Source organism: Sylvia atricapilla, chromosome 5 (genome assembly GCF_009819655.1).
Source record: "Sylvia atricapilla isolate bSylAtr1 chromosome 5, bSylAtr1.pri, whole genome shotgun sequence".
In the NCBI taxonomy this organism is placed as follows: Eukaryota; Metazoa; Chordata; class Aves; order Passeriformes; family Sylviidae; genus Sylvia; species Sylvia atricapilla.
Window position 1 is genome coordinate 3,161,787 of NC_089144.1, and position 27,684 is coordinate 3,189,470.

At 36.3% G+C, this 27,684-nt stretch overlaps 1 protein-coding gene across 1 annotated transcript in view; it reads right to left on the minus strand.

Moving 5' to 3' along the window:
* Positions 1–27,684, minus strand: part of GRM8 (glutamate metabotropic receptor 8) — a 258,772-nt gene that overhangs the window by 20,192 nt on the left and 210,896 nt on the right. The window contains exon 8 of the mRNA XM_066319014.1: positions 23,172–24,107. Coding sequence (XP_066175111.1) covers positions 23,172–24,107 — 936 coding nt within the window. The remainder of the gene's footprint in view (positions 1–23,171; positions 24,108–27,684) is intronic.

The following is a 27,684-nucleotide window of genomic DNA, read 5'->3' on the forward strand; positions in this document are numbered from 1 at the left end:
AGTCATACAATGAAATATGGTGAAACCTGCATAAAGTACATGGGATTCTGATCAGTTTGATTAATTGTCCTTATTTTTATGGTATGGCTTAATTGAATATTTTACAAAAATTAAGGGTTTCAAGTCCTCAAACAATTTTATAGGCGTTATTTATTAATACGAAGTCCTTTGTTCCTCCATATCCATTGCTCAAAGCCAACTCAGAATTCAACAGATTGTATATTTTAAGATCTTGCCAATGTTTTCAACAGAAAATCCCTTTGGTTTATACTCCTGTATGTTCAGATTGTTGCTGCCCAGCTGCTGTAATGATTAAATAGGACATTCCATCTCTGGAGGAAAACCAATTCAGTTAAGTGAAAGAACTAAAAGGTTGTTTTCCTTCCTCTACCTTACAACAAATTTTAAAAGACAGTTCTTGTTTTTTCTGCTCTTAAACTATAATTAATACCTGCCATTGCACAGCAAAATTGCAAAGATGAGTTGCATGTCAAAGGGAATATGACCATGCAATTATCAGTCACTAGATAGTGCTTCTCCATCATTTGAAAAAACAAAAAAACAAAACAAAAAGAACCATCTCCAGATTTGTTAGTTATGGTTCCAATGCACCTAAATACAGGGATCAACACTCTTTTTTCTTTTAAACTAATGAGATGATCAATTTGCTTTGCTTTCAGCGAACCTGACTCAATGTGTTGGAATACAGCCTGCAGCCTGAAAAATGGTGGCCAGACAAAAAGAGCCAACCTTGTTGGTTCCCTTAACTGCTGTCTTGGACTATTCCAACTTAAATACTTTATCTTGCCAGATCACTCATTTTTCCATGCAAAATTTAATGCTTGTAATAAACTAAAAAGCCTCCATGACTAGCCAGTCTGCTGGGGCTACACTGTCAAATCCCCTCAAAGTATGCCAAAAAGAGATACTCTCCTGCCAGCACAGTTACATCACCTCACTGAATGACAGATGCAAAACTAACATTAGCTTTCCTCTTCTGGCATAACCACACATTGGGATTTTGCCAGTGTAACTATATTAGTCAGGTTTGGTATGTGACTGTGGGTTTGTTAACTTTATTTTCTGCTCTCCGGATATGTCGGCAATTCTTTGTAGATATGGCTTAAGAATATTACTGTTAATGATCAAAATGGAAGCCAAAAACAACTTCCATCTATAAGGTATTAAACTTAGTAATATGTTCTGGAAGATTAAAAAAAATATGCTTAAAGCCCACAGACTTCTGTTTGATTTGGTCAAAAACAAACAGCTCACTGGAAATGTTTCTTCGAGCTGTTTGACAAGAAATGTCATGGTCTTTATCTGAAGATTTTTCCATATTGGACTATTCATGGAGGGATAATATCCTATAATATCTTGTCAGGAGTAGCTCACAGCACAGCTTGTTTGTCTCTTCTTTAGCTGACAGTTTAGGAACTCCACTTCTACATAAAAATTGGCTGAATTGACTTCCAACTTTTTTTTTTTCTTTTAATTTTTGATGGATATAAAAATAACTAGGGCTGTGGGGTTTTTTTGGTTGGTTTTTTGTTGTTGTTGTTGTTGTTGTTGTTGTTGTTTTTTTGTTGTTGTTGTTTTGTCTTGTTTTGTTTTGTTTTGTTTTTTATGCAACTGCATATATTTTCCATACTTTATTCTATCTGGAAGAAATTTAACCAATCCCTATGTTAGATTCGCAGATTTTATTGTATGTCCTTCCATCATGGATATAAATCTGGAGAACCAATTAGTTGTTGCTGTTACTTTATCAATGGTTAGTAAATCCATCCTATATTTCAGGCATTTACAATATTAATTTTCCAAAAGGAATGGACTTGTTTTTTCATGCTTTGGAAATCACAAAGAATAAGCATGGTGCCACAAGATGTATGCAGTTATTTTCTACATTATTTAGCTTCATAACTGCATAAGTAATCAGGCCTGGAGTAAGAACAGTCCAGTCAAATTTAGCACACCATTGTTTTCATGCAGTAGCAGCGTGTGTAAATTGTGTTTGTGACAGACTATTATAGTACTAGGCAATATTTTGTATGGAAGTAACAGATGACCCATGACAACTCTAACTAAAATATATTTTTTGCTGGTGTTACATAGCTATTAAGCCCACCATATTCCATCGACTGAGTTCCACTAAGAGGTAAAATAATACAGAGTGCATGATAAAATATCTATGAAAAGGAAAGCCCTGTTATTTACCAGCTACACAAATCCTCTAATAGCACAAATGACCCTAGCCACTGTCTCCCTAGTGACCCTTTCCGAATGAACCCTTAGCTCAGGACATTTTGTTTCCCTGTGTCCTACCTTGTAGCCTCTTCCACTTTTATCTCCCAAGGCATTTTTAGATTGTGATTATCTGACAGGTTGCCTGACACAGTATCCTGCCCTCACTGCCTTCCCTGACTGGATGGCCCCATTTTTCCTACAGGAGCTCGGAATGAAGTCATTATTAATGCCTTGAGACTGTTCAGGCAACGGCTAAGAGTACTTTAGAATGGAGGGAATAATAGGAGGCAGAAAGTATGGGAACACTTAGAAGATTAAAAATAATTTCCTGTCCTTCCCCACAGCCTCTCCCCCCTACCTCTCTAAAAACACTTTTTTTTTTTTTTTTCCTTCTTCTTCTTTTGGGCTGTAAATAGGAACTCTAGAGTTTATATTAGCAGTGTTCCTACTTTCCTACTTTTAGAAGGCAAAAAGAAAAGTGAAATCTAAATCAGATACAATATTTAAGAAATTTTGCAGACCCTTTCTCTTGTCACTTTATTACCAATCAGTTGCTATTTCTGCCACCATTCTCAGTCTCCATTTACCAGCTTTGTTCACCCTAATCACTGCAGCCTCTGGCTTTTACTCAAACATTTCCAAGGCATGTTTAAAGGCTAGTCAAAAGTGTCCATGGGGTATTTGCTCTCAAGTGATGACCTCTTGCACCATAATATTGAAGAAAGAGGTAGTATATAATTTTTGTCTTCACAAGTAATTTTTCTATTGCTTATACATACAGAAGGAACTTTCTTTTATCTTGTGTTGCATATATTTTGCATTAATCTACGTTTTATCCATATTACTCATAATTTTCCTCCACTCATATGAAAATACAAAATCTACAAAAAAAAACCAGGAATGCTAAAGAGGGGTTGAAAGCCCATTTAGTCTCCATATATATACTCCAAGCAAAACTGCAGGTTTTGTAGTTGTAACAGAAACGTAAGAAAATAGGGAGAATGCTTACTGAATCACAATCTGAATTGTATAAATGGAACCATAAACATATTATTCCACTGTTTACTCAGCTCTAAACCTGACACTTAACAAGAAACGTTTAGCCACATGAGACAGGAAATTGAATCCTCTCACTTATCCGCATTCACGCTCTGCCTCTTGCATTTGATTTGTGCCAGATTAACAGGAGAGAGTGAGGGATGAGGCTAAATTGTTCCTCCCTGTGCAGAGGGAATGCAGAGATCTCCCAACAGCAAGTGGCTTTCCTCACCATATGTGCTTCTTCATCTTGGCCCAACAGGGCAGGAAAATGAATTTGAGGATTTTTAACACAACACATTACGTAAGTTTTAGCTGCAGTGCTTTGCTCCATTTTTGCTTTCAGCGCCTTATTCGTATGCATTTCACAGAGAGTGGCTAAAAATGTTGGAAAATATTTAACAGTGTGGCAAGATCTACGGAATTCAAATTAATTTGTTGCATGAGGGTGAAATTCAGGTTAGTACTCTCCATGTAATCGTGATGTAGCTCAATAAGCAGGGCTCTGTTTTTGTAGACATGCGGCATGCTTAGTCATCATTTCCCAAGCAGTCCAAAACCAGCCTTGCAAAATGGGAGAATTTCATGAACTTGCTTAAGAGGTGTATCCATAAAAAAAAATAAAAATAGTTCAGGGAGCCTTATCCAAACCAGCTGAGGATGCCATTGCAAAGTCAGTGACAGACCATTCTGTTTGATCTCCACATGGCCATCACCCTCTGGTACATATTTCAGCCAGTTAGTGGATTCTTTAGCAAGAATTCTGTCTGTGAAAGTTTGCAACACACAAACCAGACACTTCTGGATTTTTTTCAGTGATAGACTATCATATTGTAGTCTCATTTTGCCAACATATGACCAGGCCTAATTTCAGATGCAGCATTTAAATTTGTTTCTTTAGATGCTGAATAGTAAAGTCCACACAGTTTACACCACATTTCCTGATGGACAGCTTTGACTGAAGCACAAGTCAAGTCATGGTCATCCTCCTTTCTTGGTTTCATCATATTGATTACTGATGGTGCCCATCACAAGGGTATATGCAGTATTGACACCAATAGGGATGAGACACCAAAAGGGATGAGAATCTGACACCAAAAGGAATGAAATGACTGTATTTTGCTGTCACTTGTGAGGTCAATGCGACTCAATCAATGCCCTTAAAATTACATGATGTGCGCTCGTCTTCCAAAAATAAAAACCAGACCACAAGTCAGACAGTGTGATGCATTTTACCTTTGTATCCTCATTCAGGATAAATCAACCTGCAATAGCAGATGCTGAATTCTGTAAACCTCACTTCTAATTTCTAAGGAAACAGTGAACTCCTTGCTACCATTTTTAGGAGTGTGTAAGAAAGTTTCTGAGAACAGAAGAGATCTAAGGGAATCCATAGCTTAAAATGTTGTCTACAGGTATTTTTTCACTAATATATCTCTGTGCCACTTTGCTTAAAAAGTAAAATGTATTTTTTGATTGGACCAAAAGAGCTTTCTTTCCTATTTTACCAACACAATTTATGAAATAATCAAATGTTTGAAAAAGTCCTCGTTCCTTATCTCTGGGCAAAGTTGATTCAGACATTTAAATTCTTCACAAGAGACTCAGGGTTTTATTCCAAAATTTAGATCATATTGTATCAGATGATCTTTATCACTTATACAGAGGCCCATTAAACAGAAACAAAAGTGCAGTTCTGTTCAGAGAAAAAGAATTTAAACATTACATTTGTGGGTTTATGCTTTAGGCTACTAATACTTGATAAATGATCCCACAAACAATACCTCCTCCCCCAAACAAATAATCTATTTGTGTTTACTCATATTTTCCTTCTATTCAGAAAGAGAAACTAAAATTCAGACAAAAAGAAGTACAAATTAAGGGTTAATTAGCTACATATGCCTACATAATTGCTAAGCTACCTACATATACCCCTTTAATTAGGGATTCTGAAGTTATATATGAAGATCCTGAAATTTACTATTTGTAATTCTGGAAAACACTAAAGATTTTGATGGCACTGATTACATGACTGAAGGAAGTGTGAATATAAAAGTTTTTATTTGCACCAATTAACTGAACATTGAAATCAATTTAAATAAAGCAATAAAGAAAAAGTTTACCTCAGAACGTCCTGAATCTCAAAGTTTTAACAGAATAATGGTGCTATGTTATCATAAAACTTTTTAAATTCTCAATCGTGGCTCTCAGTGTACTTTAAAATCACAACTGTCTGCTTTCTTTCCAGCAAAAACCTTTCAAGTTGGCCATCATTTCAAGTTTTTATTTTCATATGAGTACCACACTGTGAGGGTTTTCTGACAACACCTTTGGGGGTGAATAGTCCCTAATTTTCATTCTTTCAAAGCCCTGTGACTCTGCAGCAGTCAGCCCTTTCTGAATACACAGATAACAAAACTGGGAGTTTCCTTCCATCATCACCCTCTGACAACAAATAATCTCCCCAGTGTTCTGCCAAAGCTTACTCATATTTCTGCCACCAGAGTTCTGCCATTATTTCATTTACTTTTTAAATTTTTTATTTTTCTTCCTTGTCAATGCTAAAAAGTCAGATAATTCAGGGCTACAAACTATCAGAAGTTACAGGCTGTTAAAGGATCTGGCAATAAAACCAGGATTTTAAAGGAAGAGATTGTATGTGTGCAAATAGGATTGACTGAAACTGTGTGTGGAATAAACTACCAAAAAAACTTATCAAAGCAAAGTAATACAGAATATCAGAGACATGCAAAGACATAATAATGCCTCCTGGACATTACATCAAATCTTATGTCTTCTGATAATCAAAAAAAAAAAAAAGAAAAAAAAAATTGAAATATTCCTTAAAGCTATTTTTTTCCCTGCAAAAAAAATTCAACAGCCACAGTAATGTTCTCTATAAAAAACAGAAGCTACAGGGTCGATGCTTATGGCTTATGCAAATGTTTAAAAAATTGACATAGCTAAGATATTTAGTAAAATTATTGTACAATTTAGTAAGTGTTTGCTTGTCTAAAGGTCATTATTTCAGACCACTGAAATCCTATGAGTTTAAGGACTCTAATTATTAATTAAATATTTTTCAAATCCCAGAAAATTACTGTATATTAAACATTTTGGCAGATATAAAAGGGTAGCTTCTGTGCTACTGGACTATTTTAATATTTGAAAGCTTCCATACACTGCATGTTCAGAGGCACAACATTTGATAAATACTGCACTTGTAAGTGTAAAAAGATGACAGACAAGCCAGTGGCAGGTGTGGTCATTCCAAACATAATTTCTAGTAAGAACCTGGACTTGGAACTCAGAATATTGACTAGAAGCCTAGGGTCACCGTGTTCACACACCCTACATATCTGCCTGCTCTCAAACAAATCCCAGCTTATCTGTCTGGAGAACAAATACTGCCACAAGGGAACTGCATTATCTGGCTCTCTTAAAAGGGGGTCACAGTGATCTTATATTCCTTTATTCATTGAGCTCTACCCACCAACTCTGTACAAAGACCACGGGACCATTAAGCCTGGTGGGGGTTTTCCCTTGGACCTTCTCTGGTGAAATACACTGCAAACTGGTTTTCCTCCAGTAATTACACCTTTCCAATATTTTTAAAAATCACAGTGCTGTAACAGCTACTGCGAAGAAATGAACTCAACCATAGCTGAAACCAGGGCACAAGCATTTTAAGAAACAAATCTCTGTGAGAGAGACACAGCCAGAAGAAAGGCCAAGTGAGGGAGGTTAATTGTCCCCATTTTACTTCCAAGGCAGTAACTAAGCAGTCTGTCCACAAGTCACACAGCACTTTGCTGTCAGAACAGGCCCCCTGTAGATCAGCAGGATTCTAAAGGAAGAGGTACTTTTCAAACTGTTGGTGCCACAACAATTATGTCAGATTAGGAAATTTCATGAACTGCATAAAGCCTAAAAGCTTTCCACTAGGATGGAAAGTCATACATTATACATTTGAAAGGTATTAAACACAGTGGTTTGCATTATCAGATGAAAGCATCTTGGAGTAATCACAAATAATTGAGCATTTGTTGTCTCCACTTAAAAAGTATACTGTTGCTATGCTAGTGGAAAATCACAGCATGTTTACAGATGCAGAAATTTTTAGCTGCAGAGAATAAAAATTGGAAACTTCAGGATGAAGACACGAAGAAATGAAGACATGATCCTACAGGAATTAATAATTTTTATAACCACAGCTACCTAATGAATGTGGGTGAGGTGGTGGTGGTTAGTTTTACTATATTTTTTTTTTTATGGAATGATTGATTAAACATAAAGTAGGGCTTCAAAAAAACAGATGGGGAACAAAAATTCAACAGCTCATAAAAGCTTTTCAGGAGCTCATAAACACCACCAACAATGCCATATAATGGGAAACCAATAAGTAGGAAAAAAGTGACACAAAAATCACCCACAGTTCTATTCTACTTACATATTCTATTTTATGCCTTAATTTTTTTCTAGCACTAAAAAATGATACTATGCCTTATTTTTATGATTATAATTGTTTAAAATATTGTTAGATCCTTGGTTTCTGACAGATGTGTGAAGGCTTATCTGTGTATCTGCAGGATTAATAGTTGTTTTGGGATCTACCTCCACACTTTTATGAGCATATAATACACCACAACGATGTGCATTGGCACTTAAGGGTTTAGCCTCTTACTCCTCTGCATTCAGGTCCTGTACTCATTATAAAAGCAAAACACTCATCCATTGGCTAGACAAAAGTCCTACCACAGTAAAATCCCTTCAGAGTTCACTACAGCTTGAGATATTAATTTTAAAGAATTAAAGACTTTAGTTAAAGTAGACGTGGACTTGCTGACATAGACTTCCCTTTACATTTTGAAGAATAAAAGACTTTAGCATGTAGACTCCCCTTTTACTAACTAGACATTGCTGAGGTAAACTCCCTTTTTTTTTAACATAAGCCAGATGTAAGGAACCGATAAATCAAGAGACCTGTCAACTTAATGAAGAGACTCCAAGGACACAATGTGATCATAAATCAAATAGTCTTGAAAAAACAGGATCCTGGTGTCACCAACACTAAAAGGTTAAAAAGGCAAAGCGAGGAAGACCCATCTTACTTCATCATTTTGAGACCCCACCCCCTAAAAAGGACCACCGACCCATTTCAAAGAACAAACTACGCATGCTTAATTGCTTTTTGGCTAATTACCATACGAAGTGGGGAATGGGATGGACCAGAGTCATGAATATGCATTTGTGTTTTGGGTATTCAATACTCCTGTCCATAAAAAGACCCTGTGATCATCTGTAAATTGCGGTGTGTGTATTTGGGAGCGATCCCGCACGCTGCCCGGCGTCGTGATAAACACACACTTTCTAACTTCAAACTGTTAGAGAGTCTTTGTCCGTCATAGTTGGATATTGGTATTAGATCAATATCCATATTTTTTTAACAAATCAAGCTGAGCACCCATTCTGTATTTTTATATTCAGGTACATCTGCACTTTTGATCATGAAGCTGTATCAGATTGTTGAGGGATGTGGCATTGAACTGCTTGGGAATGCCAGGCAGAGCTGCAGGAAAAAAAGAATTGCCTTGGCTGCCAGTGGATTTAGAGAGGACTGCACTGAACTCTGCATGGAATCACAGTAACAAAGACTATTGTCACCCCTCTTAGTGTCACTAACAGATTCAAGGGCAGCAACGATTTCAGTGGAGATATCCTGAGATATCCTTTATCTCCTGGGAAAGGAGCTGTGTCATTTTTCTGTGTTAGTCATCAGTTCCCATTTACAAGCAGCTGTAGCTGAAGGCTGTGTTTCCCCTAGAGCTGGTGGAGAATATTGTACACAGCACTCCATGAAGAAAGGATAAAAGATAATGAACTTAAGCCAATGACAATTTTTTACCTCTGATTTGGCAAATAAGCTATCATTTTAAAATTGTTTGGGGTTGAATCAGATGCATTTCTTCTGGTTTTGCTCACAGATAAAAACAAATCAACTATGTTAACCATTTTTAACTAAAAAGTATTTTATTTATCACTGCATAATATATTTTCTTTTCAGGCCTTTGAAAGAAAAACAAATTAAATCAAATAGAGCTATGAGAGATAGAAGAGGTAGTGGCATTCTTTTACATCATAAATGTTGTTAAGATTTGACTGTTTTGCCTCATAACCATTCTTGAGAATGGAGGGACTAGGTCTCATATTTCCCAGAACAGTAGCTTCATAAACTTGCTACAGAGCATTGTGGAATTATTTTTTTCCACAGAGACTCAAAAGAGTGTCTTAACAAACCTTAAACCAACATGGAAAACTGTTAATTAAACTGAAATTTAAAACTATGGCTTCATGCCTGGACTTGTAAGAATACTGGCAACAGAGGTGAAGTCCTGGCATTCTCATACTGTGAAAAAAAGTAAAAAAGGGATCTATGTACAAAGCAGCAACATTTTATTTTCTGTACAGTGATCATGTGAAAGTCTGTCAGAGTGGGAAACTTTCAGGACAATGACTCCACCAAATGTCCTGCCCACCTCAATTAACATTATAAGTGATCCAAACGCCTCTTGCTGAGAATTAATTCAATATTTCCACACGTAATTTTCCATCCACTGACAGCTACTTTCTCCTCATTTGCATAACCAAATCAGAACACAGGAATAAAAAAGAAAGCCATTACTAAAACATTCTCCCTGTGCAGTCCTAGGAGACCTCTCATAACAATCTTTAGCTAGTCACTCATTTAAAAGAGGCCAGGAAGGTTATTGAGTGAAAACAGAAATCTGCTGCCTCCATAAACTTTCCAGAACAGCTACTGAATACTTTGTTTCCTCTCAAAATTGTTCAGTAATCTTTGAAGACAACTGAATATATCAAAACAAAGACAAAGAAATTAGTAATTTTTGCATATTGAGCACAGGTAAACAAACAATATAAAGGAGCTGGACATTGCACAAAGTGTATATATCAAGTAGATACAAAATTCTCAGAACTATGAAATCAAGTGCTAGATGGCTGGATTTATAGCAGAATATCTTGGGCATATTAAAATATTACACTTTTAGCCTTTCCATGAAAACTAGCTCCTTTTGTTAAGTTTTTCCAGCCATAATGGCTCCCTAAACACCACCAGTTTGTTAAAATATTCCCTCAAAAACTCTTCTGTATCTTTGAAATAGCTACACTTCCTGTTAGACAGCTGTTTATCCATCTGCAATAAGCAGACATGATCTCTGAAACTGCAGACAAGTATATTTTTAATAGACTGCATCAAGGGGAGACTTGTGTAAGTAAAGAAACAGGACAACAAGGGATCACCTTTGGAAATTACATGTACTCTAGTTCTCTTGATGTTCTTTGACAAATCTGAGTACTTGAAGCTTCTAGGATGTAACAGAGGGCTTTCTTTCCTTTTTCTTTTTTAACACAGATATTACTCACACACTTAATTAAATTGTGAGCAAAACACAGTCATCAGCTAAATAAGAAAACACACACATTTAAACTTCCTAAGGAAAGAGAATGTGATCCTTCAAAATACAGTTAAATAAGGCTTGGTTAAGGGAAGAAAAAAGGAGAGATGAGCTGTGAATATATTGAAAAAGTGATTTCAACAAGAAGTCAATAAGGCATAGAATTTGGGGCCTCTGTGAAATATACTTCACTCAAGTGGGTGGCTTTATAGGAGGAAGAGAGTATTGTTTACCAGTGCTGAAAAAGCTAGAATAAAAAAGAAAAAAAATAAGCACAGAGAAAATAAACACTCTGTTGCTCAGAATCCCATCACTTCTGGCTAACCTGACAGGTTAGATCTAAGTTACTTCCTTATACTCTGTCATTTTAAACAGCATGGTAGTGTTAACTGCAGTAAAAATAGGTCTCAGCACTGGCTCTCAGGCAATGCACGTGTTGGAGAGGTGCTGGTGGTTTAATTTTACAACTGTAGGGGTCTAGTTCTTCTGTCAACATGTGTGCACAACAACTCCAAGAGGAATGTCTGTGTTCACACAGGCTAAGAGGCCCAAAGAGCTTGTGTTAATGTTCAGATGGCAATTAAAATCAGGCTAAATCCTTTCATTCAACAGGTAAAAAGCCTAGCATAATTCTACAAAAGGCTTTATTTCACTCCTGTAGAGGAGATAGGAATTACTGATTAGGGTTTTAGTCAAACATAGCTCTATAAGGTATTAGAGCACTCTATAAGATGAAACCGAACATAGATGAAACAGCACTTAAAAATCTCTTCGTTGTAATTAAAAATAAATTCTACTGAGTAGATCTTCAGCCTACTGTCACTGTTTTGAAACACAAATAACTTTTTTAACGTAGAAATCACATTAACTTATGTCATACAGAAGAGGGTTGCTAAACTGCAGTTCTGACATTTCCTTGTATGTTCTAGTGACCTTGAGAGGAAATGAATATAGTCAAATCCTGCAATGTCTGGCTCTGAACCACCTTCTCAAAGCAAGTGCAGCTGGAGCAATGCCAGCTGACAGTGCTCCCCTCTAGCCCCCAGCCCTCTGGAAACTACCTGCCAAACCACCACCATACAGAGCTACATGGGCACAAGGTTAAAGAGAAAAGCCAAAAAAAACCCAAAAAGTCCCCCAAAGAAACAGTCACTCAAGCAGATCTGCTTGTTACATCTCTGCCTAGGAGACAGGAGGAAGCACACCATGTATTTCTCTCCTTTTATGCTTCTCTTGTGCTTAAAAGTTTTTCTGCTAAAGCAATGTTTAAGGATATAATGTACTTATGTCCTTAACACTCTCCTTGTTTCGGGTACTTAGAAAATAAAAACGGTCTGTAATGCATTTTTATGCCTTCTTGTGTGCAGGAGAATTCAAACACACATGGGCTGTTTATTAAAACTACACAAAAATACAGGATAGCCAACTCAATTTTAAGCCAAGTCAAATGTCACCTACATTTTAGATAAAAAATGAAAAATATAGTATCAAATTCCACAGCTATATTCTTATATAACACAGATGCACGAAATTCCAAGTTACACAGGTCCCTTTAGAAAAGCTTTTAGTAGCTTGAAACACAGATGGGATGCAAACAGACAAGGTATTAAAGGAACAGCACAAGCAGCAATGTTTCTTGACATCACTGGCAAAACTCTCACTCGATTGTGGCTTTACCAGAACCTTTCAGAAGTAGAGCACTAACCAAAGGAACTAGAGCTTGGACAAAGTTGAGAATGTTAGGGAGAGGGGAAGGAGGAAATGTTTGTAAAACCATCTAAATTTAAGAGTGGAAGTAGCAAACACCAATTACAAAATACCATCATCTATGTCAGTGAGGGAGAGGAGGAGGAAGAGATGCAGAGATAAGTTGAGAGTTTAAGTCCTCAGTCACACAGAAAAGAATGAGGAATTTGGATATAAGATGCTCAGGATATAAGATATTGGGATATAGAAAGAAAAGTAGCACTGGCTGCAATGACTGCTGTGTCTTGGACAAACTATCAAGTAAGCAAACAGGGAAAAGAGACAATTTAATCAGCAAAAAGTTGAAAATTGAAAAGACCAAAGGTTGTATCTTTGATGGTGGTTGGAAACAATGAAATTACAAGCCTCATTGACAAGGCAAATAGTTTGGAGAAATAGCAGAGAAGTTTCCAGCTTGGAATCTGGAAGCCTTGATGGAGGCATGTGATCTTTGTAGATCAATAAAATTTTATGCAGTGTGATGGCTCAAAAGGACTGGAGGTGATGTGTTCTGGAGGAAGCTGCTTCAGTTTGTACCATAATCTAAAGCACCCTTTCAGTAGCTCAGTTCTTAAGGAAAACATATGGTGCAAACAATTCCCTTACAGAGACTGTTTGTAAAGCAGTTTTGAGCTTTGGGACCAATTTTAGCATCATGCCACGTTGGTTTCCCTGTGTCTTTTTGATGACTAGATTTGGAGATAGATGCTTTGCCTGCTGTGAGCTCTTCTGCTATACCTCATTCAATTATGACTTCTAACTTTCTAGAAAAGACATTTGCAAAATGTACTGTGTTCCTCAGCCTCAGAGCTAAAATCTTTTTCTTTATTTTCCATGAACACTGCCTTGTCAGTAGTTCCCCTCTTCTCTTCTGATCTCCTTCTGGGCTTGTTTTGTAATTGAGAAGTGTTCAGCAGTACCTGAAGGAATGGCACTCACCACACCTGTAAAAACCTGCTCTTAATCTATTCCATCTAAATTCAGTGGAGTTTAATAAAGAGAAAATCCAGTACTTTGCCTTTCTTCCCTCCATTGTTCAGTTATTCTTACTGTACAATTGTACAAATAAGGATGTTTTCTGTGGAAAATAGATTTATGCAGGTGCTGTGCCACCAGTTGTATCAATGAGCCTGATAACATCACTTCAATACCATCCCATGTGCTTCACAATATCAAATGAACATCACCTTAGTAATCACCATGAAAACAATCATTTGACCATTCTACTAGTTGTGTTTCTGGTAAATTGAGTCACTCTCAAGTCTGGAAAGCATCATTTTAGGAAAGGAAAAATTCAAAATCTATGTACCACTGAAAATGAATGTCTGGACTTCAGAAGATATTTCATAATGAATCTATTTTTATTTGGATTACTAAAAAAATATTATGTTCTGCTGTAATAAAATTCTGTTCTGCTGTAATAAAATTTTGACTCTCTTGGATGAGCTTACATGGATCTTTCCATTGCCATTTCATTCCCTGTCAGGAAGATTCACTGTAAACTGAAAGATAAATTTTAAAACATAGGTTTATATGACCAATTAAAGACTTCTTCTGGTTTTTAATAGCAATTTCTTATACATGTATTAAAATTATTTTTTTTTTTGCTGGGCTTTCTATACTAGCTATTCTCATTTCATGCACGAAAGAGCTTATAGTTATGTGAAAAGAAATACTTGTAAACACACTCACATGCATATTCAGTATTACCAGTCTAATGAAATATTTATCCCTTAGATTCAGTTTTAGGTTTTAAGAGTAAGCATAAAGTTCACTAATCATGATGAAATCAGACTCCCATCATTTCTCATTCCTGGTATTTCTATCTATGTGAGACATGAATTTAAAATTCACTGTCTCTTATATGAAATTTTAGAATTTTATTGAATTTATCAATCCTGTTACAAATTTTACTGGGCTTATATCTCATTAGATTATTTTTTTTGTCTGGATCTTCTGGATCTTGTATTTTGATAGGATGTCCAATTGACTGCCATCTTCCCAGCCGTACAAATTATGACAATTCTTTACCAGAATGGTCACAAGGGGCTGAAACATACATCAGCCTGCTGTGCTTAGCAAACACTTCAGTTGAGTCACCATAAATGTGCTTGAAAATGCTGTTTGTCTGAAGGAAGTACAAGGTAATGTGGCTTTCATCAGGGGCTGATCACCTAATGGGGATCAAGTCTCCCAGTGTGGTGGGGAGCTGGTGTCAAGCTCAAGATGTGGCATGTGATGACCTTGCATAAGCACTGCTATTTAGGCTAAGCCTGTGCCTGACAACTTACCAGTCCACAGCATTTTATCCTGTCTGGAACACCAAAATATTGATGTTCATATGAGTCCTATGCAATATTGGACTTCTTGTCGGAGGAAATAAGGAAGAAGCTGAATATCCACTCAGAGTCAAGCTAAAAGCCTTCTTAGTTTGTTCCTTCTTTCATACGTGTGTTTACTTGCTTTCAGTGAGGTAAAAGCCTTGTCAAAGCTATAAAAAAAGGCTACCAATGTACTGCCTCCAACTTGGCAAGGGCTAGCAAGAACCCGAGAACATCCCAGAAATAGTTCCAACACAATTTCTAGACATCGTTCTATTTAAAGATTTTCTATTTGTCTCATCAAGAGTATAAGGGTTAGAGAGAGCTCCAATTAAGTTTCTCTTACCAGTAGCTTTTTTTGTTCCCAAGATGTGGGTTTATCAAATCATTCTTAGCTGAAAAAAAAAAAAAATCCCTCTTCCTGTCTACTTACAAACATTTTTCAGTAAGTGATAAATTTGCTTAAAGATGTTTTCCATATGGTTTGTGTTATCACTGGTTTTACTTTATGCAAATTAAACCAGCCCTTACGGTGCCCTAAAAACCTAAGATTTTTTTAAATTCTGGAAAGTCTATCTTAAACTGCACTTGTTGAAGACAACCAGATTTTTGGCACTGAAGAAATCAGAGACAAAAGATCAGTATTTTTTGTGAGGTGAATCTGACTCCTAAAAATTCAGTAGCTAAGGTGTATTTTTTTTCAATATTATCTTTATGAAACATTTCTGGTCCATCACAAACAGCTTTCCATGATTATTGATTTTTTTTAACAAAAAAATGATGAGTTATTTAGCTATCTGCGCTTCACAAAATTGTTTCTGCTTCTCAGTTAGGATTAATTGCTTATCACAGAAGCCAGCAAGTAGCCAAAAAAGATATAATTAAAATTCTTCAGCACGCAATTCCATCTTCATCTACATGTTAGCCACTCTCTGACATTCCCCAGGATGAGGTAGGAAGCTGATCACAGGAAAATTTAATTTTTCTGGCAGCTCATTCCCTGACTTTGGGCCAAAAGCCATCATTCATGACGGAGCCAGGAGCAAGCATGTCAGACAAGCAAAATGCCAGTGTTTTCCATTATGTGCCAGGTGCACATCTTTTCCATGTGTACAACTAGGTATGCCAGCTCAATGCTCATGCTGGAACAGACATGCAGCTATGCAGAAATGAAAAGGGTTTGCAAGCCTCAGGTGCACACATCAGCGTCTCACTGGGCTAAAAAATCAAAAATATATTTTACTAAATACTCCACATCTTTCTTGGAGGAGCTGGCATTGTTTGTCTTTGTGATACGTCCTAGAAAATTTATCATAGGTTGGACTAGATGATCTCAAAAGTCTTTTCCAACCTAGTTAATTTTGTGATTCTGTAATTAAAATCAGTGCTCAGCATACACACTCAAAATCCTCATAGCTTCATTAATATAAAAGTAAACTGGGAAATGAAAACTCGCTCTAAAGGTTATAAGCATATCTTAAAACAATAAAATGCAGTCTTTAAAATTATATATGCATTACCTTTGCACAGTCAGTCATTCAGCAAGCGCACTTGCTGACACTTAGATAAACACTGTGTTGAATAACAAAAAAAACGTAAACAGGAGCTAGAAATTTTAAAAAGTAGTATTATCTAAAAAAGTGCTTGTCATCAAAAATCTTTTCATTTATTTTTTAAAACTCAAGGCTGGTGTTACAGTCAACAGTCCAGACATTTCTCAGTTTAAGAAATGGAAACAGTTTAAAACTTCTGAAATTGTGCTTTTTAAATATCAGAACTACTCTGCTTCCAAATTTCAATTTAAACTTACAAGGATAGAAAAGGTTGAAACTGAAAAAAAAAAGCTTTGAAAATGCCTACAGTATTTTAAATTACCTAATTCATCAGTTCTGTCTCACTTATCAGCTAATAAACGTGAAAAAAAAAAAAAAAAAAAAAAAAAAAAAAAAAAAAAAAAAAAGAAAAATAGAATCACATTCTTTTCCTAAGAAATAACTTTTGGAATGAGTTCCCTTGAAGCAACTTTTGAAAGAGAAGAGGATCTCTATATTTAACTGGTTTCTCATTGCAGGTACCTTTTGCAGTTGATGCTGCCACCCAGGAGAAGTGTGACTACTCCTTTGTCCTCCAACAGCAGCTCACGGGAGGAAAAACAGATTTTGGGGGCTGCTGAAACCCTTTGTTCAGCCAGTGGGGGAACCATGACCATGGCCTGCAGTGCACTGAGCATCTTCCAGCTGGAGGGGAACAGGCTGCCTCAGAGAAAAACAGGGAGTGAGGTGTCACTGTTAGGGACACGAAAGGATGAGGCAGGCAGCAGGAGGTCAAGCAGGAAAGCTCTTATTTTGTTTTTCTGACTCCATATATATACAATTTTACAAACAGGGCAAAGATTGGCTACACAGACAGCCACCTCTTCAACTTCGTTGGTGAACATCACCAACAATCATCTTTCTCCTCCCAGAGGAGAAGAATTTAAACAAAAGATAATTTTCTAAAAACGCACATCGTTTACTTGAAGCTGTGTGAGAATAAAATGTAAACAGTGAAAAGGAGGCAAACTTGAGGCACCATCGAGGAACTTCCCCTCAGACAGAAAGACAGAAAGAGAGCAGAGGAAGATTGGGCAATAAACTGTGATTTATGTGAAAAAGTTCACATCTTTTTTAACACTCTGCTTCTACAGTAGAACAACAAAGGATTGTTGCTAAGGTTTAGGTCAAAAGTTGGAGGAAATTATAAAGCATAGAAATAATTTTCCTCATGAAATTTGACGTTTGAAAAAGCAGGAAATGACAATGACAAAAAGTTTCTCCATTCTTAAAGTGATTCCCTGTGAGAGGGAGGGATACTTCTATCAGATAATCTGGTGAATTTTAACTAATTTTCTGTTCCAAGACATAGAATAATACAGTCATTTAGGCTGGAAAAGACCTCTAACATCATCAAATCCTGACCTAACACTGCCAAGTCCATCATCAAACCATGTGCCTATGTGCCACATCTATCTCTTCTAAACACCTCCAGGGACAGTGACTCCACCACTTCCCTGTTCAGTGCTTGACCACCCTTTTAGGGTAGAAATTTTTCCTAACATCCAACTGCTCAGCCATAACCTGAGGCAGTTTTCTCTTGTCCCATCACTTGCTATCTGGGAGAGAAAACACCATCCTCCTTGCTACAGAAAGTTGTAGAAACAAGATAAACAAGTCCAGTTTTCTGAGCTGCTTCTCAGGAATCTAGTACGTTAGACTATGCAAAATCTCAAGTACTGATAGTTTGTTGTCTTGAAAGTACTCCCATATTCTAAAGATTCTGAATTTAAAAGACATTAGAAGTGCAGAAATGGAGCTTTGAAAAATGATAAATTGCTGAATGTGGAATGTATCACTTCAGCAGTCTTCTTTCTCCTGCTCGTGTAATAAGGAAAATAAGAACCTGTTTCAAATGTCTCTCAGATTAAACCTCATGCTATGTAGCAGAGGCAGCAGTGTTGGCAGCAGAGATTCTAGTTTAATCAGCCAAGAATAATCCATAAAATGAAAGAAATGCTAAATTTATAAGCTGACTTTCTGGACTTTTTCATATGATGTGTATTGCATGGACTACCTGCAGAGCTAGATCTCCATATATGATAAAGATTAGAAATGAATGCTTTTTGGGGAAGAACAAGCTCAGTGCTGTGCTCTTCATTAACACAGCCCAAGGAATCATTAAGATGCTGTTTTCTTGCAGTCACAGGAATACATTTAATCAAGAATTCATTACATAAACACACACACAAAAAAAAATTATTTGTATAATTTTTTTAGAAATATGGGAGAAGTAAGAAGTCTCTACCTGAACTATATTACTGCCTCTTCCTCCCACTGAGAAATGAAGTTCTTTATCTTGACAATTACAGCAGTAATTTACAAGTCAAATTAACAGTGGAATACTTTTAGTATTGTTTCTAACTTCTTTTAGTTTTACTAACAAACAGATGGATATTAGCATAAGATCTGCTGAACAATAAATCCAGCAGGAAAACAGCTTGAATAGTAAGATCATCATAATAATAATTTATAGGAAAATTTCTATTATGAAATTAAAATTTATCTATACTGCAGTTATGAAAAGAGAGGTCAGACTTGTCAGAATAATTGGAAATACATTAAAATTTATCTACCTTGTTAGAATACACCTTGAAATTGCTTCCAGTTGGAGGAGAAGGAAGAAATTATATAGAGTTTTTTATGGTCTTTCCCTAGCAGAAAGTGAAACATCCCTTCTTTGACAGTGTGGGAAGCAAGTATTCATCTTCTCATTCAAGAAAAGTATTTCCAGATTAATGCAATAAATTATGTCTGATAACAATGCTGTGTGATAATAATCTGTGAATAAACATGGTTTATCCACCTGCCAAAAAAAACTAAAAGGAAGTAAATTTACAAAGTTCAGTTTGTTAAATAAGGTTGTACTTCAGACAGCCATCTATCCTTAGAAGGTTTTAGTGCAATCTGCCTTTTTAACCTAATTTTTCACAGGAATTGAAACACCAATTTCAATCATTCAGCTATTCAATATGTTTTTTAGTGGCTATCTGGTCATTGTGACATTTCAGACATCTCTATCCCAGATGATTCCAGTACTTCCAGTGTTTTGCTGTACAGTTGTGTATGACAGAGGAAAACTATATTCACAGAATGCTTTCTCACAGAATTTCTCTCCTTTGCCTCTAAAGTACCTTAGTGACATTAATGTAAGTGTTAGAAAATTAATGGTTTATGTCTTAGGGGGCCATTTTTCATTCAGCTTAATGATAGATTGGAATAATTTATTTTTTTGTAGTAGGTTCCTTTCATAAAGAAGTAGCTGTCAAAACATGAATGGACAAAATCATGAACTAGACAATAAAAAAATCAAATCATATAGCACCTAAAGTCAATGTTCATATTTTCTCTGCAGGACATCTGTAAGAATTAAAATCTCAAAGCAGTGTATTTAATACCATAGCACATTTATATTCTGCTGCTTGAGAGTAAGGACAAATTAATAAATGTGGAGATCAATACAAGCCACCAAGCTTGAATTATGCCAGGTTATTTTGCCCTTATACTTTAACATTTCTTTAATTAACCATATATATGTATACTTAATTTTTCAATAATATATAGTAGTTTGTTTCAATTTTATTTAGTTCCAAACTTACATGCAAACTGAAATAATGCAAATTAAAAGAAACAGCATTTGTTAGAAAGGACTATCACACATTTGTTAGAAAGGACTGTTAAAAATGTTACAAATGTCAAGACTAGAAATCAACGTATTCCCATGGCATCTTGTCAAATTACCTTAACTTTTACTATGTTTTTTTCTTATGGATATGTCACTGCATGCAAATTCAGGCATTTAACTCAGCTGCATTCACCAGCCAAACACCCAAGACTCTTCATGAGCACAGGAGAGAGAAAGAGCAGTTTCCCATTCTGTGCTTCACAGCAAGAACATATAATCAAGATTCCTAGTCTGTCTGCAGATAAGTACTTATGCTTATTTAAATTACCTTCATCACACATATTTGAAGTTTGATTGATGCCAACACTCAGTGTATGGACTTGTGGTGATTCTACAGGTTTACACTCCTCTAAACATTACACAGAATCCTTTAGGAAACTTAAACTTTTGGGAATTGATGCCCAAGGCAAATAAATTTAAAGCTAACTGCTCTAGGGTGAGCTTTGAGTTTTGGATCTAGACATCCATTTTCAGCATTGATGATTTTTTTATTTTTTTTTTAATCAGGGGTATTGACAGCCAAATAAAAGCTGCTCAGTAGTTTTTTTATTCAATTAGTGTTAATTGAATACTTAATTAAGTACCACCTCTTTTTCAAGAAATGCTTAGTAACTTCTGCTATTATTGTAACCACTGCTAATGCCTAGGAAAACTGAAATTCCTCAAAACATTTTGGAAAAGTTTTAACTACTCATTATTCAAACAGAAGTGTAGCTAAAGTTAGTAACTGGAAGTAGCCCTAGCAGGTAATGAATGTCATGATAAATTTATTACTGTCAACATTTCACAAAGGAAACATTGCCATAAAACAGAACTTTAAAATTCCCAGCTTTTATTGCTCTGTTCTCTCTGAGTAAGCTCAAGACATGAAAAATAATTAAAATAATTTCGGGATTCTAAAATAACTGCAATGTGAGTAAACACCAAAAAAAAGTCCATGCAATTTTTTAATTTGTTTCGTCCTCCAAAAAGATCATAATATCAAATATAAATTGAAATATTCTAGAATACATTACCTTGTTTTTAAATTGCTTCTTATGGTGCTATGCATTGAATGAAAAACAATAAGTTTACTCAGACCATGCATATGTGTGCAGTAAGAGATGACATTTTTATCCTATTCAGAGAAGCACTTTAATTGTATGGAATATGTAAACTGCTATGAAGATGTCTGTAAGACTCTGTGTGGAAGCATGTTTTTATTTGCAGCAAAAAGAAGGACCACTTGGAAAAGAATTATTTGAATTACAGAGCTCTTGTAGAGCTCTTACAGAGCTCATTTTTCCCTCCATAAAGAAGAGAGAAGAAAAACAAATAATTTCAAAAGAAAAGAATGGTAATTAACAAATAAAATTTAGTGTTAGAAGTCGTGTGAATTAGCATCATTTGTGTGTTCAGTCTTGAATTTACACACACTTCATTCCCCATTCATTCCCTCCTATTCTATTTTTGGTTCTTTTAATTTTTTTAAAAGTTTAGTATGTCAACTAGAGACAAAAGTAATTCTTTTCATTCTGCCTCGGCATTTTTCTTCATTATTTTTGACAAATGTAAGTTGATCTTCTTAGATTTTTGGAATTGTGTGTTCAGAAGTGCAAAAGAGATGTTCATTAATCTTGTCTTTAAAGGTTGAAACCAAACCCTCCCTCACTACAAGCCAAGGTGAACTGATGGTGTAAATCGAAGTCACTGCAGGGTTTCCAGCAGAGAAATATTTCCTGTTTCAAGACTCAATTCTTCTGGTCCAAAGACTCGTCATAAACCTGATTGCTGTTAAAAGTACCACACATTTATACAACAAAGCATTTTTGTGACTTAAGCCCACAAGTACAAAAAAAGTCAGAATTTAAAAATGATTTACCAAAATATGTTCTCCTATGCCAAATGGGATGTTTTAACTTTGTCTGTGATAAGCCATTACCTTGGTACTCACTTCCCTGACTTTAGCCAAAAAGCCATGAAAATAAGCCTGATCCAATTCAGTAAGTCTGCTTCAATTTTCAGTGAGGAAAATGTTTTTTCTGCCACACTCTCTGTCCCATACAATCCTTCTGTTTGAAAGTGTTTCATCACAGCACACAGAACTGTTCTTTAATTCCACAGACAAGGGTGCCCTCTAAATTAGAGACATATCAAACCTTTGCACAATTATAAGTGAACACATGATGTCTTTTCCAATTAAATTAAAACGAATGTTTGAAAATATTACACAAAACATCTGCTAGAAGACAAGAATTTATGCAAAACTGTTGACTTTAATTTCTTATTTTTAAGATTTTTACATATCAAATATTTGCAGTTTGGAAGATTGATGCTAGTATTATTGCTTTTCCCTGCCTAACTTGTCATTTTCACCACTGTCACCTCAATAAATACTCACAAAGTCAACATTTACCTCTGCCTTCCCATTAAAACTGAGAGTAGGAGAGTTACATGTCTGACACGCTTTGCATCCAAGTATGAATAATTTCATTTATTAAATTATCAGGAAATTATTTTCTTTTTGCATTGATATAATAATTAGTGAGTTATGGCTTGTATGAATTTACACACACTTCATTCACCATTCATTTTCTCCTATTCTATTTTTGGTTCTTTTAATTTTTTTTAAAGTTTAGTGTGTCAACCAGAGACAAAAGTAATTCTTTTCATTCTGCCCCAGCATTTTTCTTCATTATTTTTGACAAATGTAAGTTGATCCTCTTAGATTTGTGGAATGCTACCAGTTCTATCAGATCTGTGGATGATAACAAAGATTGATAGTGCTTCATGTAACAGGCCACAGCATCACTGAAGGGCAATAACAAACGTTAGAAGAAACAGTCATTTAAGGTTATATTGAAAAATTGTCAACATTTTCATGCCAGTCACACAACAATCACTTTCTTGTGTTAATATATAGGAAACCTACCTTTTGAAATGTGCATTTTACTGTCCATGAATTCTGACATGTTTTTTGGCCGTTCAGAATTACACACTCACAAGAGTAAAAATGTTTTAGTGCTGCAATTATTGAGAGATGAAAATAGAAAAAGTGTTTTGATATGTAAAACACATCATCACTTACCTTCTCTGCTGATTGGGCCGTACCAAAAAAGATTGGAATAAAAGCTAACCAAATTATGCAGGTTGTGTACATAGTAAATCCAATGGGTTTTGCTTCATTGAAGGTCTCTGGAACCCCTCTTGTTTTAATAGCATAAACAGTGCATGTGACCATCAAGAGAATACTATATCCAAGGGAACAAATGAGAGAAAGATCTGAAATGTCACATTTGAGAACTCCTCTGGCATTTTCTGGTTCAAGTGTCCTCTGCTCTCCGTAGTCTACAATGGTATGTGGGGGATCAATAGCAAACCAGATGAAGACTCCAATAAGCTGCAAGGATATGAGGCTGAAAGTGATCACCAGCTGAGAAGCCGGACTAATAAATTTGGGAGCTGTGACAGATTTTTTACCTTGTTCAAATATTCTGTGAATCCTGTTCGTTTTGGTAAGCAGCGCAGCGTAGCTGAAACACATGCCAAGTCCTAAAAAGATCCTACGAAACGAGCAGACCACCGTGTCAGGAGCTGCAATCATTAAAAAAGTGATGGAGTAGCAGAGAAAAATCCCAGTGAGGAGCACATAACTGAGCTCCCTCCCAGAGGCCCTGACGATGGGCGTGTCGTTGTGGCGGACAAATGTCACGATCACGAAGGTGGTGGCGATTATGCCCAGAATAGCTATGAAGACAGGCACGATGGCCCAAGGGGAATGCCACTCCAGCTTGATGATGGGGATGAGCTGGCAATCCGTACGGTTGGCGTTTGGCCTCTTGTTGATGGGGCAGAGCTCACAGGTGAACTCGTCCACCTGGTAGTGGTATCCCTCGCAGCGCTCGCAGTGCCAGCAGCAGGGCACTCCCTTCACCGTCTTCTTCCTCTCCCCAGCTTTACAGGGCAGGCTGCAGACAGATGCTGGATGAGTGTGTTCTCTGTTAGCCCACTGCATGTCTTCTACCTGTGGGTATAAAAAAAAAAATTAATGAGACTTCTTTTTTCCTTCATTTATAACATCCTAATCCTGGCCACGGGTTCGTCATAAATCACTACATGCTGACAGCACAAATACAGTTTACCATAATAAGAAACCTGTTTCTTTCCCTTGCACTGACTTTAAAAAAGTGTTAAATGATTGTGTCCAATAAATCATTCATGCCACAGGCTTGATGAGTGTCATTAGTTTCTATTTACCTCTTTACTGTTGACCAAATTGACATCTGTAAAGATATTTATTGACTCCAGGCTAGTTTAAAAGCAAAAAGCCCCATATGCAGTGCTGTAAGAAGTTAATCACATGCAAATATAAATAACAGTAGTTCTCTAACACTTAATTACAAAATAAGTCTATTTTCTGAGTGAGCTTCAGAGCAATTTTTGGTACAGTAAAGAAATAGATTAAAATCTCCATACATCAGCCCTGGCAGAAAAGAGTGCCAGAAAAGAAAGGTCTGTGATGCTACTACTTCCATGAATGTGGATATTTTATACTTTTTCACCTTCAAAGCCTTGAAATGCTCAATAGTGTTGTGTTTACACTTCTAGAAGATTAAAATAAGTATATACTGCTTTCTGAATAATAATGGAAAAAAGATGTCATGACTACTGCTTTAGTTCTCCTGATATAATAAGTCCAGGGATCCTTTTGTAGCACAGAACAATGCAATCTTGTTTTAGAAAATCCTAGCTTTCTCCACGGCGGCACATTAGCAAAATATACTTTCTGTATTCTTCCTGCATGCCCTGCAAATGCAATCTGAATAGGGAACTCTTGGATTGAAGAATTTTCTACTTAAAATTCCCATTCAGTTTGGTGGCAGCTGTCCTTAGCCCACCCTTATTCAAGCCCTGCTCTGCAGAGGTCACTATGAGTGAAGCAGAGCTGTGGGTAGAGCCAAGCCCTTGATGGGCATCAGGACCACTCCTTGTTGCTCCAGCCCCACCTTTCATTCCTTTGGGAGGTGCTGAGCACTCGAGGACAAAGAACTTTCCTTGTTCTTGCCTATTAAGTACTTAGCACTTTTTTTTTTTTTTTTTTTTTTTTTTTTTTTCATGTGGAGGGTTTATTCATAAGTGAAGCAGCAGTAACACAACTTTCAGGCGTCAGGAATGTTTTCAGTTCCTTCTGGAGGAGGACAGAATGGGGACAGCTTATAAAAAAGGGGTAATTTTGGCCTTTAAAGTTTATTTTTTCAGCAAATTTTCAACAGACTTGAGAGGAAATCACAATGTCGCATTTCTGGCCTTATTTGCCTTCCCCAGAGAGCCAGAGCACCAGTTACACACTGTGCAGGGTGAATAAAGCAGCAACAAGCAGTCAAACTCCTCCTCTCTTCTGTGCAGGACTTTGATGTTGTTCTCCACTCCAAGAGACCACAGAGTAACAAGGAGACAAGAATCGCTCATAAAACCAGCTCTGTGAACCCTCAGAGTCACTCAAGGATTTCAAGGATCCTGAATACCCAGAAGTCAACCAGATTTTACATCAAAAATTGTGATGACTATGCAAAATGCATCATCTGGTGACTACGGAAAAGAAAATCATTTAAGCAGTTAGCTTCCTAAAAAGCACAAGCATAACCCAGTGTTGTATGAAACAGCTTTGATAGAGCTCCAGCACTGGATACACCAAGAAAAAATTCACCTGTTACAATCTGCTGGTTTTAATCACTGAAATCCTAAAAGCCCACATAACCCCTTGTTGCTTCATCTACTAGATGTGAGAAAGAACATGCCATGATAAAATCAGCATGATGGTAAAGACAATTCTCCTTCACATCGTTGCTAGGAGAATAAATACAAAGCTTGTGATTTAGTCACATACTACAACCATGGGGGCAAACAGCAGGCTGTGGTCATTAATCCAGACCTGTGGAGAAGTTTGGGATGACTCAGAAAACCACAGTGCTACATATTGGGTAGATTATAGCACACAATACAGAGTCACCAGGAGAGCAGACAACACCTTATCCAGCATTAACTTAGAATGGCATGGACAGGCAATATCACATCCAGCAGAAAGCCTGACAGGATAAAGCTTAGGTGTCCAATTTTTAAACACATTTGAATTAGCAAGGTGAGTTTATACCAGATCAGTATTTAATACCACGGGGCTACAGTGGTTCTTATCTGGCATTAAGCATCCTAAGGTCACATTCATTGTATTGTGAATCAATGGCTTTGATACTTAGAGAGAGTTCCCTTTGGTCTTTTAGAGCCTCTACCTTACTAAAAAAAAATTTAAATTTTAAAAAAAATCCCTTAATTTTACAGCTATTTCTGATTTCACATACTTTTGTCTTGACAGTGTTTTAATTGACCAAAAACACACTTAAAATCTCTGTGGTTTGCAAAACATTAAAGTGCTTCAGGTTACACTTCACATTGGCAACAACTAAGAATAAATTCCTACTTCTGAAGCCAATTGCTGAAGATTCATGTTTTTCACTTTGATACATCTGACACAAACTAAAAAATATATCATTTCCAGCATAAAAAGTTATGGATGTTGAAAAACTCACTGGATAAAGAATTTTTTCCCTAATAAATTAGTTATGAATATAAGCACTACTGACTGGTTAGGGATAGATAAAGTCAAAAACAAACAGAATCTTAAAGCATAAAAAGTTGTTAATCAATGTAGAAAATAACCAGAAGGAATGGCTGGGGCAGGTGGATTTTACATAGGATCCTATGTTTTAAAATCTGGATTGTCTGGATTAATCTTCTAGGCAAAAAAAGCACATTTAGGGTGACCTAGATTTATCAAAAAGCTTCATTTATCAAAAATAAAATAAAAAAAAAGTTGAGTTCCAGCTCATCAGTTTTGTATTTCATTTCCTATTTAAGAAGAAAGAGGAGATACAGTCTCAAGAAACATTGGCCAGCGTTTGAAATTGAAAATCCCTTCAGAATACTTGTATATCTGAGAAAATTCTGTCATTGTAGGATGATGAGTCTGGAAGTTTGTGCAAAGATGGGATTCTCCCATGAACACAACCATCTGACAACTCAGTTTATAGCTACATTAAGAAGAAATGTGCCACATTAAGAACCAACTGGCAGAGCAAAGCTGTTAATTGAGGACTTGATGCTCACATTGGTCTGTATTTGAAATTAGAGTCTGCAGAAGAGGGTTGTATTGACCTAATCTGGACACAGTTCAGTGGACTGAACAGTGGTAATCTTTAATGAGGATGAACTGTCCTTCTGGAAAGCATCTTCTGCTTTCATTTCAGCCTGAAGGAACCCACTTCACTTAGGCCAAGACCTGCCCCACAACGAGTGAGTGTGCTAACTGGGATTAATTAGTCATTATTATTTAATTACGAATTAATTAATCATTTCACAAACCGACTCTTGGTTGAAATCAAAATGCTGATGTGTGTATATCCTCAGACTGCTACTTAGACAATACTGTGGTAAAAGCAGAGAAAAGGGCAGGGGAAATTCCACCTCAGAGTGAGCACTGTGTTTTTATTACACTTGAACAGATCTGTTGAGTGTTTCTGTATATGCAGACCTTAATAACTGAACAA